The 12,437-nt window shown below is 41.7% G+C and overlaps 1 protein-coding gene across 1 annotated transcript in view; it reads right to left on the minus strand.

The window, feature by feature from the left end:
* The window catches only part of spire1b (spire-type actin nucleation factor 1b), a 53,219-nt gene extending 41,045 nt beyond the window's left edge, over positions 1-12,174 (minus strand). The window contains exons 1-2 of the mRNA XM_061715678.1: positions 11,713-12,174; positions 7,073-7,101 (exon numbers count right to left, since the gene is read on the minus strand). Coding sequence (XP_061571662.1) covers positions 7,073-7,101; positions 11,713-12,082 — 399 coding nt within the window. The 5' untranslated portion in view covers positions 12,083-12,174. The remainder of the gene's footprint in view (positions 1-7,072; positions 7,102-11,712) is intronic.
* Between the last annotated feature and the right edge of the window lie 263 nt (positions 12,175-12,437).

Raw genomic sequence — 12,437 nt, forward strand, 5'->3', positions numbered from 1 at the left:
GACTTGTGGTTCCTGGAGTTTCCCAGAGCAGAACGGGAGGCAGAGCCGTCAGCTGTCAGGATCCTCTCAGCTGCCGGTTAGTTCAGGATGGAGACAGGGATGATACTGCAGCCTGTCCCTACTGGTACTGGCCAGCCTGCCTGTCCGCTGCACAGAACCTGACAGCCATGCCCCCTCACAGGTAATTCACAATCACAGCTGGACCAAACACGCTTGTCTTTGACTCACAGGAGGAAACAACACGACTGTTTATCTGCTGTTTCTGAATGAACACATGTTGTCCTTTCAAGATGTTCCCACATTTCCCTTTTGGGTCTTGCTCAGGATAAATGTGGGAACTCCTGCACTGACCGTAGTTTCATGAGGAGCCCAAACTGACTGAAACAAAAAGACACATCCTCTTGCTGCTACTGTTGCCTTTCTCTGTGCAGGTCCTTTTGATAGGAATGACATAATATGGTATTTTGGGCACTAAAGAGCTATATTCTTGTACAATCTCTTCAGCTCCACCTTCATGTCTGAACATGGTCACTTTTGGCTCCAAACAAACTAAATGAGGACAGTCAAGAGCTGAACTTCAGAAAAGCGGCTGACAAACCAACGAAGGATGTTCGTCTTTTATAAGAACCAAAGCGTCTAATTTCAGTCTGGTTCAGCAGAGCTTTACAAAGCAGCTGTCTATATGTCCTCAGGTGCAGAAGGACCAACCGTCCAGCGTGACAGACTAACAGACACGTACGTTAAGAGCTCAGGTATCATCCAGCCCAGTAAAATATACATCATATATTACATAACAGGAGTGTCTGAGTTCACACGGTGACGTCTTTGCTTTCATCAGTTAACTGTTTAGGACACGCAGTTTCTTTCAGAGTGAAGACAACGCTTCATAAGACTGCTTAACACTAACATTACTAAACGTTCTTATTGATGTTGATTATTTCTGCACAACTGACACGATTCCCAGCAAATACAAAGAAAAGCTGGTTCTTTTAACCCTTGTGCTGTCTTCAGGTCAAGGAAGGAGGAAGAGAAGAAGGGAGGAAAGAAGGAAGGAAGGAAGGAAGGAAGGAAGGAAGGAAGGAAGGAAGGAAGGAAGGAAGGAAGGAAGGAAGGAAGGAAGGAAGGAAGGAAGGAAGGAAGGAAGGAAGGAAGGAAGGAAGGGAGGAAGGGAGAAAAGGAAGGGAGAAAAGAAGGAAGGAAGAGAGGAAAGAAGGAAGGAAGGAAGGAAGGAAGGAAGGAAGGAAGGAAGGAAGGAAGGAAGGAAGGAAGGAAGGAAGGAAGGAAGGAAGGAAGGAAGGAAGGAAGGAAGGAAGGGAGAAAACAAGGAAAGAAGGAAGGGAGAAAAGAGGAAGGGAAGAAGGAAGGAAAGAGCAGGAGGAAAAAAGGAACAGGAGAATTAGGGCCTTTTTTGACCCAAAGACAGTACAAGGGTTAAAGTTACACAAAGACTGCAGACAGGAGGAAAAGAATATTTAGCTATTATGAATTGCTTTCTCAGTAAACCCCTTAAAAGGTCTTAATTCATGTTTTGTTCATCCCATCCGAGCTCTCAGTGTGTGAGAGGCTGAGTACAGCCCAGCCAGTCCTCCCAGTCCTCCCAGTCCTCCCAGTCCCTATACGTGCCCTCTCTCAGACCCGTCATCAATAAACCCAACATCATCACATCCCGGGATGGGTAAACTTTTATAATGAACAGGTAATAATCAGCTGCTGATTGCTGAGTGATGTCACGTAATGCCTGATACATCCTGCATCCAACACAAGTCTCTATTGATTGAGATTTCATGCGGTCTGATTGCAAGGGTGTTCCTGATTGGAGGAGAAAAACCAGTGATGATTGACTCAAACAGATCCAGACAGGAAGCCAGCAGCTCAGGAGGAATGTGCAAAGGCCCAAGATGAACACTCAATTCAAATAAATAGATCATTAAGACACATTTCTTAGAATAATTAGGTGACTAAAGTGTTTGCACATGAAATCATGCCATCCCACAGCGAAACAAGCGAAAACAAACATTAAACTGAATAATTAGAGCTAAAAGTCTTCGGAGACCAAAGCAAACTCACTAAACATATAAACGGCCACACTGAGCAATTTAATCCAAATAATATTCTTTCCTCTGACTAGACTGCACATCTATCTGAAAGGGAAGTTTTCTCTGTCATTAAATAAGCTTTTAATTACTGAGGAAGATACTCTAATAGAATTAGCGTTTGCAGCCGCTCATCTAACAAATCTATGATGTGATTAAACCATAAGCAGTCCACTTTCTGATTTGAACCTTTTACTTTAAGCAGAGGCGTGACTGAATAATGAGTATATTCTGTAAATTAAATGAGCCTGTATTGATCACAGACTATTTTAAATCATCATCATGGCCCATAGCCCCTCATTTTTAGACGCCTGATATACGTGGTGACCTGTCAGTGACATCGTGTCAGTTTGCCTCTTCCCCTGTGGAAATCTGACCCAGACGCGTCATTTTTAGGAACGCTGCAGAATCTGCAGCCCCCAAATCCTGGTTGGCAATCCCTCATCAACGTTTTACAACATTAGCAGATTCACCCGTAAAGACATTTTGCTCATGACAAGCATAAGCCGTTTCCTCTGAGGAACAAACAACGGCTCTCATCCCTCCGCCTGACTTTGCTGACCCAGTCATGAGACCGCTCACTGCTCTTTGTTTATCTGACGTGTAACCTTCTTCGTATTTGAACTGGAGAACATACGTTAATCCACTTTCCCTTACAAACACTTATCTTTTCTGTTCTTATACCCCCGAGCACACCTTGTAAGGAACACGTCCTTGTGATGAAAAAAAGCACACTCTTTCACTGCGACAGATAAAGTTCACATAAAGTCATATGATATTCAGGTGGGATCATCATATGGGATTTGTTTGGTTTGTTTTTACAGGAGAATAACAAAACTAAAAGCAGAATAAGTTTGTGAAAGAACTAAGTATGTGTCATGATTCATCGGCTTGCAGAACCATCCTTAGCAGTGATAAGTTATTCTGTACAACATCATTATCTCATTGCTGTGGATATTTTTCTGTGGTTCATACAGATTTGCAGGAACTCGGCTACACACAGCTCTCTTCCTGTAGCGTTTTATTGACCGGCTCACTGCAGCAGCATTTTGTTGCAGATTTGCTGGTTGGACTGGGCTCACGGTCCGGCTGCACGGCCAGTTTCAGCTGAGCTTCAACTGTAAGTGGTTATCTGGCATACGGAGGAGCTCGTGGACTGACAGGGCTTGTGACTGCAAAACAAGCCCAAATCATTAAACCTCCACCCCTGTGCTTGACAGCTATGTTCCTTAGAAGACCTTTATTATATATTGTTTCGTGTTTTGTTTAGTTCCAACTTTGCAAACAATGCTGACTTGTTCTTTCTGGAAGGAAAACACTTTCTCCTGTTAATCTTTCCAACTATGCACACTTGTGCAGTCCTTTTTCAAATAATATCGTCATGAAGTTTACAGCTCAGTCCATTTTAAAAATATGCATAAAAAAGCAGTAATTTGCTATGATTTCTTTATTATTATTTTGTAAATCATGATGTTGTTATGAATAAACACCAAACTGGGAAAGCCCCCACATCTCATTGTAGGGTTTTCATAAGATACAAACAACAAAGACAATCTGATTTTATTTTAACTTTTAAAATCCTAACTTGAGCTCTCATCCTTTTTACAAGCCCTCTGAACATTTCATGCTCTGACCTTTCTAAGATTTCTATTCATGGGAAGATCGACAACTGTCTCCATTGTTTTCTGCTTCTTATTAATCTTTCTCACCAGTCTCATGGCTCTGAATTGTTTAGAAATAAACGTTTAAAACGTTCAAAAATAACGTTCCAAAACTGATGAGCGCCAACAAATGCTGTTTCTGGTATAGTTCCTCTTTGGCATTGCGTTAACAGACATATGAATGCTACAATAAGTTCCTCTTTTATAGAGGGGATCACATATCCCGATGATCAATTAATAAAATACATTTGATGTTTCTACTTAATTTACTTAACTAATCTACGGTACTTTAATTTCTGTGGAAGCAGTCAGGATGTACTTTGTTTTTAATGCACTGATTCTGCATTTTGACTTAATTTTTGTTTAAAAAAATGACCCAGTGTAAAGTGTTGTGTTATTTTTCATCTAAGGTTTTATTTACCACATTTTAAGACCTGGTAACGACCACATCATTATCATTATTTATATATATGAAGAAACCTTACAATTAAACAGCAAACTGTTAAGAAAAGGCTTTTTGGTCACTGGTTTAATTTTTATGTTAGCATTAAACATGTGGTTAAACTGTAATCCTTTGTGAGACCTAAAAGCTTGGGCATTAAGAGAGCACAGGGTATGCACGGTTAAACTTTGACAAAAGAGGAGTGTGATAAAGCATAATCTACAACCGTCTGAGGTTACGCTTCATCACAGGACTGTCAACAACAAAATCTCCAAACTAAACATTTGACACACACATTTGAATGAGAGCATACAGAACGCTAAAAAAAAACTTCACCCGTCTTTACTGGACGTAGATATTGATAATATTCTGCAGGAAGACCTTTACGCTGGATCTGTGAACCCGACTCATCAACTATGAAGCGAACAGCATCACCCGACATTCACAGCTGCATCATTTGCAAGAGTTCACACTCATATTAAGCCATGTGAAGATAATGTGCGTTGGCTATGACTACACACGTGTTCCTGCTCATCCAGCTTTGGGTTAATTCAGCACTGTATGCCAGCCGAATTACTTTAATACTGTCAAGCATCAAGCAACCTCCAGCAGCTCTCCAGTAGGTTTGTCAGCCATTCGGCCACAATCTGTATTGTGAGAACTGATTTCTGCCGCAAAGCAGCTTAGCGGGGATTTGTCTACACAGTTTCACATTCACTGCTTCTCCAGTTGGTTCTGTGTGTGTGTGCTGGAGTTATTCAGTGACCATCCATCTGTTATCGCACCTCTATTACACAGCAATCACGCACAGACCGCTCTGAAAGCCACTGCACACTGGCGTTGCTGCACCAGGAGATCTGCAGTCAAAGTGTGACACGTCACAAACACAACATATCTCTAAACCAAATATGTTACAAAATCAAAAATTCAAATATTTCTATAAAATTATTTAAAAAAAGAAGCAAAAACAGAGACGCTGACTCCTCACCAGAGCATTATAATAAATCATTAACCACATCTGATTATAATATTCAGCAAGAGAAAACGAGAATGAAGAAGAGAATGTTATGCTCTTGCTTGAAAATCAAAGGACACCATTTCCGGTGTCATGTATGTTCTGTACCTTTATAAACACACTTCAAGAAGAAAAGAACACATTTTGATCAGGTTTGATCAAGATTAGAGACAATCCTTGTTAATTATATAGAAACTAACTCAGTAACACCCTCTAGTAATGACTCCAACAACACATGACATGCGGTTTTTGAGTGTGCCATTATTGGTTTGCATCATTAAATGGGCCTAAGTGAATTTCCAAATGATTTTACCTTTTCCCAAGACTTCCTTTCCCTTTATCAAACAAATCTAACCAACTTTGTAGCCCAACAAAACTGAAGCTAACAACAGTATCAGACTGGAATAACGAGAGCATTCCCGTCCAAACGTGGTGAAAGTAGCATCCCATTCTCTTTACTAGCATTAGAGAGTTTTTGCATGGCATTTCTGAACTAACCTTGACTAAGGCTTAAAGGGATCATCAGATTTTACCATTGCACATGCAAAGAGTGTCGGCACACATCCAGGTTAATAGGCACCTTTAACGATCCAAACTAACTTAGAACAGTAAAGTTGAGCTGGTTTTTGTGAACTAATAACTCCTGTGTTCAACAATGATATGAAAATAATGCATTTCTTCATACATTTTCCTTTTAATTAAGTCCTTTCTAAACATCGTTTATTGATAATTCAAGACAATAAAGGTCCATTTCAGAAAATCGAATGATGTATCCTTGTCAAATCTGCCGATCAAAACACTGCTGCTGCTCCTGCATCAACACCTTCTATAGGTCTCATATGCTGCTCACAGTCCTTTTCAATATTAATAATAATAAAGCATTTAATTTGTCAGACACCTTTCATGATTCTCACAACCTGAGAGTATGGGTGGGTGTGTTGAGGTGGAGGAGGTCGGTGAGGTGCTGGGAGGCCAGGGTGTTGATGGTGTTGAAGGTGGAGAGCAGGATCTTACATGTGATACAGAATTTGATGGGAAGCTAGTGGAGCTGGAGCAAGACAGGTGTTATGTGACTGATGGAGGAGGTTCTGGGAAAGATGAGGGCAGCAGAGATTTGGACCAGTTGCAGGTCATGGATGGACTTGACAGGCTGACCAAACAGAACACAATAATCAAGAAGACGGTGGTGCCGGCCAGATTGGCAGTACCTTTAGGTGAAGGGGATGAACGGAGACGAGAGTTGCTGCGTAGGTGGAAAAATAGGCTGAACCGGTGACATTCTAGGTATTTAAATGAGAGCTAATCATCGAGGATGACACCCAGACTCTTTACGCTGGGAGACGGGGAAACTGAGGAGTTGTCAATGGAAACAGAGGAATAAGAAAATTTTGATTGTGGGATTTGTTCCGATTTGGTTCCAGTGAATTATTGTGGGTTGCAAACTTGACAAAAACAGAAAAATGAACTTATTTCATTTTTTAAGGCAGTGATTTAAGCAGCGGGCTTAAGAACCAGCACCTGTGTTATAGGCAGTACGATTAAAAGGATCAGCTATCTGACACTACTTCCACTTGAAATAATCCTGCAGGGCCCCGCCACACCGAACACAATCTCTGTTGTTGTGATCGGCCGGCCCTACAGCGCATCTAACCCTGGAGGGGATTCAGAAAGGAAATCACACCATTAGTGGCTAAGCCCACTAGTAGCTCTGTCTGCACCACACGCTTCCTTTCATAAATACCCTCTTCATTTTTCTGTTTCTAATAATGCCCCCCCCGAACACAGCTGATATGTAAACAAACAATAAATAAATAGACATGTTCACATCGTATCATTCAAACTTCTCAGTGACGTTACTCACCTCAGTTGTTGTGCAGGGGCTGTATTTACCTGCGGAGACATAAGAAACCACCGTTAAAGTGAACATAAACACATGCAAATACATGGAAACGTTTACTTTGGTCAGTTCAGAATTAAAATCCTGTACTCTACTGCCCTTATTTTTAACAGCTTGTGCTTTTTATTATTTTACTTCTTTTCTTATCATCTTATTCTTAATTTTGTCAATCTTATTTGTTATTTACTGTCTAATTATGTATTGCTGCTTTTAATGTCAATGTAAAGCACTTTGAATTACCTTGTGTTGAATTGTGCTATATAAATAAATTTGCCTTGCCTTGCACAGAACTGCTTCATAATTATTTCTATCATATCACCTTTGGATTAAGATTCCCGGCACATTTGATTCTCCATGTTAACATTTTCACATTCTCATTAAGCTTTTTACAAGAAAAGCTTTGTTTTTTACTTCTCATTGTGCAAACTAGGCCTCCCTTAATAAAAGCTCTGTTTTGTGTCTTATCCTTTTATCAGTTTCAGCTCCATGTGATCAAGGATGACCAAACTCTTTCCAAGAAAGCGTTACATGAGTCTCCTCCTTCCAAAAAGCCGTCCCGCTTCAATGTCTCCCCGGGCTAAATCAGACCAGCTTCTACTTCATGACCAGACCAAAAGAACACGGATGACCCCTTGAATAAATAGCTGTTTGTCCTACAACACGCAGTAACGCAGCATCACATCAGCTGTGACATCATCATGAGCTCAATGGATGTGAATGTGTGACTGCTGCAAGGTGAAGGAGCAGGATGTGCTGTATGAGCTTCTGTTACAAAGACCAGGGAACAGATGATCATATGTTTTCTTAACAACCCTGAAGCGCGCGAGGAGACGCCAGCCTGAAATTAAATCCATTTATCACAAAATTCACATTAAAATAAAACTTTCACAAAGGTTCTCGGGAAAGACCTAAATAGACCCAAATGTATATAAATATTAATCAACGAACGTAAATATAATGGTGAGAAAAAGGAAGCTGGTTGGAAGAGGATTTAACTGACAGCTAGTGCTTCTTTTAGACATAAATACTTTTTAATGTGCTTCTCGGAGCTGGGGGTATACAGATGAAAGCTAACCTTGTCTGGATTTACATTGAAGCCACTTTAGCTTCAGAGTTTACATTTTTTAACGTGTTTGCCAATGACTTATCTCCCTTCAACACAGGAGGTAAAAAGGTGGAATATAAATGCAAGGACTAAAAATAAGTAAATAAAAAACAAAAGCAGTATCCACATCCACCTTAAAACAGGCAAAAACATGCAGGTACCCGATGCTGCTGAACAAATGACAAAACTAAGTCTAGTCAACAAAATGGGTCAAATATTTAGCTAATACTGGCTTATTCTTTCAATGAAAATCTGTCAGGATTTGTAGAAGTGAGACCCAAATTCAGACGGAAGAAAAAAACAAGTCCTTTATCTTAAAGGAACATTGCAGCGTTGAAGCAACCTGGCAAGTCTATCGAGGGCCTTTCTGTGTGGAGTTTGTATGTTCTCTCTATGTTCCCTTGGGTAGCTACTGGGAGCTACCCTGTCTGCTGAAAAGAAGCAGCCTGCTCACTCCTCAAGTAAAAGTACTTGAGCTCAGCGTATGGCCCTCCCGGGGTTGGTAGAGGGTGAGTATTGCCCGGGACTGACTTAGGTAGGAGCACTGGGTGATAAAAATGGGAAAAAAAAAATTGTGATAAAATATTGAAGAAAAAAAATAGTATAAGGAGTGTTTACCTTCGTTAGGACCAAAACGGTGTGAAGTACGTTGGATCTTAGTGTTTTTACTGTTTTAAGCCTCAGACAAAACTCTGATTTCATTCCACTTAAGTGTTAGCTTGGATAGGGTCCCTACATATGAACAAAGGTCATCTCAACTTTGTATGTGTACAAAAAGTTCATAAAGGTAACAGTAACAGGCAAATGTGTCCAGTTGCTGCCATCATGTCACATGTCAGTACCAGTCCACTACCAATGTAGAGTATAAACGCTACTGATCCAGTTCTGTGGACCCGTCTTTGACCCGTCCTCCTTTTGCAAAAGGACAGAGATTCCTGGAAAACAGTCCTTTTTATACACATTTTGTATACATATAAATCTAAACTTATATCGGTTTGTCTGATTCATACTGTCGGTTAACTGGAATCATATTTTTGAGTCTTTTCAAAGGCTTAACTGCAAAACGCAATTTGACGTAGGCCTGCTGCCTCCAGGACTAAAAATCATTGCCACCTTACTGCAAACACATATTCTGTTCTAACACAAAACTGCTTCATTCCACAGTGTTTTGGTCCCTAACAGAGGTTTATACTCTCTTCACCATCAAATAATAGATAGGGGTTATTTTAACTCCAGAATGTCCCTTTAACTTAAAGTGCTGCTTCAGCAGGATGAACAGAAACCAAAAAAGAACATACTCAAGGATCACCAAGAAAGGTAAAACAGGGACCAAGACTGCCAAAACAACAGTGGACCAGCAGGGAAGGAAGGAAAGGCACAATACTGTATAGACACAGGAGCTGAAAATATACAGGTGTGAACAATCAGAACACAGGAGGACAGGGGACATCTAATCACCAACAAGAGAGGCTTCACCACAAACATCTAACTAAACATAGAAAAGCACAACATCAGAAGAACCAAAACAGGATCCACAGAAAACACTTGACTGTGACTAAAATCACAACATATACCGGTAAACTAACGATAGTTAAAAATAAAGATCCCAAAAACCAAATCTATCAACAGAAACCTAAAAATATGTTAAAATACCTTAAGCAGCTAGATATATTCGATAGATGATAAATCTATCAACTCATAGTGGTACAAATTCACGTTCATAATACCAAACTTGCAAAGAAATATTACTAAAACACAATACTATCACGTTTATTTAGGATAATTCACAGTCTTTGACAGTGTTGGGATTAAAATGAGACCAAATGAAGACATTTGGGACAAGCTGTGCTGTTTTCCATGAAGATGTGGCTTGAACTAATGTAAAACTGGGGGACCGCCGTTAATCCGTAGAGTACTGGAGGCCTCCGACTGGTATTCAGACGCAGCTAACCCGTTTATAATCCCCTTCTCTATGTCTCACTGGCATCCAAACATCACCAAATCAAACAGTAAGACCCTGGTGATATTACTGGCCACTAACAACAGACGGCTAAGAAAAACAAAACAGCTTAAAAATGAACGCCAGTGCAATATTTGCACATTTTCCATGATGTGACATAACCAGTGCACTGAAGGGTAAATAAAAGACTGAACCCCCCCTTCAATGGTTGCTTCCTTGCTTCTAAAAATAGCCCATTCATTCTCCTCACATATACATGCAGGCCAAACCAGCATCATCACCCTCATCAGAGATGTCTGTCAGACAACTTGATTATACACAGCGTGAAAGGCACTTATTGAATGAATAACCATAAAATTGACTCAGCGGTGTTGTGTAGTGTGTTTGGATAAGAGTGCATCCCTCAGGACCTGAGATCATTACTGACACTGTTAGACGGGCATTTACTCAGCCTGCGCTGCACTTCAGGAACAAATGTAACTACTGAGGACGATGAACATGCTCAACCTGAATCCCACTTGTATGAAATATATGTTTAGGTTGTTCACACACTAAATAGAAACACGTGTCTTGTAGTGCCCTCTACTTTGTTTTGACTTAAATCCTCATTGGTCCTTGATGAAAAAGACCACTTTTACAGAAGAAAAAGCCAAAATACTGTTAGTGTGCCTGAAATTAGGCAAACAGTATTAACAGTAACAGCTATTTTTATGTGTCACACAATCTTCTGTTACTTTAATTCATATTTCATAAAGGCTAATTAATAGCAGCTAATCAGCAAGGGGTCCCCGCCTCACTTCTAACAGCTTAATAAAGCCCACAAGATAAGCTAGAGCAAATGTGCAGGGGTGAAGCCTCATTCCTCCTGGGCCAGATCAGCTCCCATAGTTCAGCTCATAACCACATGTTCTAATCAGGACGAGCAGAATAAACACTCAGATCTGATAGGAGATGGCAAAAACAGGCTCATAACAGAGATGAAGCCACGAGAGGAGGGCACATATGGCTTCTGCAGGGAGGAAATGGGCTACAAATCAGGTAAAACCCAGGGGTGACAGCAGCAGGGGTCTGGCATGCCTTTGTTTATCACAGATCAGATCCGTGTAATGGAGCCTATGTTTGCTGTTATACTGCTGCAGATTAATCCTGTCATTTAGATTAAGATATGAACTGATTAAAACACATCAAGTGGAAATAGGATTTATATGAGCACGTTAATTCAGGCTATTACATGTCAAGATGAGCCTAATTGCCAGTGGTACTCCAATAAGACTCTAACTGAGCGTTATACACGAGCAATAAAGAGATTAAATAGGCTTGATTGCCTTTCTGGGTTTGTTTTGGGTCTTTTGGGCCTTTAGTTTTGTAATTGCGGACAAATCAAAACAGCCCAGCCTCGTGGTGTGACTTAAGGGTGATTTATGGTTCCGCGTTAAATCGACGCAGAGTCTACGTCGTAGGCTACGCCGTACCCTACGGCGTAGGCTCTGCGTCGATTTAACGGTGGAACCATAATTCCGTCTTTAGATCCTGCTTTACCTTCGCAGCCCTGCGGGTCCAGCCTCAGAGAGCCATCTTTCAGTATCCTGACATCGGCGGGTCCGGATATCCTGAGCCGCGGGGGCGCAGCGGCGTCTGGAGCCGCTCCCGCTCCGGCGGCGCCGGGGTCGGGGATGGAGGAGCGGCTCTGCCGGGGTCCCCTGGCCAGCGTCCGGCAGCACTGGTAACACACGGCCCACGCCTGCTCCTCGTTGATGGGCTGGCTGTACAGCCGCAGGATCTCCTCCAGGGACAGGTCGGCCCCGCCGGCCCCGCCGTCCTCCGGGGAAGTCATGGCGCTGTGGGGATGATGCTCTTCCCGGAGAGAGGCTGCCGCAGCATCCGAGCGCCCCGCCACGTCCTCCTCCATCCTCTCATCCTCTCATCCGAGGGCAGGTACAGGCCGGGGAGACGAGCAGCAGCTCGGAGGCATTGATGCTTCCTCCCTCAGTCCCAGCAGAAAGCTCAGCAGTCAGTCCTCTCCTCCTCTTCCTCCTCCTCCTCCTCCCAGCTCAGCTGCTGGTAGGCTGCGCGTCACAAGACGGTGTGTCCAGCCTTTGTGGTCCAAACGCACCTTACTATATACATATATTATATTATTATATATACTATATTTAAATGCAACTATTTCAAAATGTACAAGTTATAAAACTGTTCAGACAGAAGGAGCCATGACTCATTCCAGTGAATGGTTCATAAGTGTGTGTGTGTGTGTGTGTGTGTGT

The sequence above is a fragment of the Cololabis saira genome, chromosome 3, assembly GCF_033807715.1.
Source record: "Cololabis saira isolate AMF1-May2022 chromosome 3, fColSai1.1, whole genome shotgun sequence".
Lineage (NCBI taxonomy): Eukaryota > Metazoa > Chordata > Actinopteri > Beloniformes > Belonidae > Cololabis > Cololabis saira.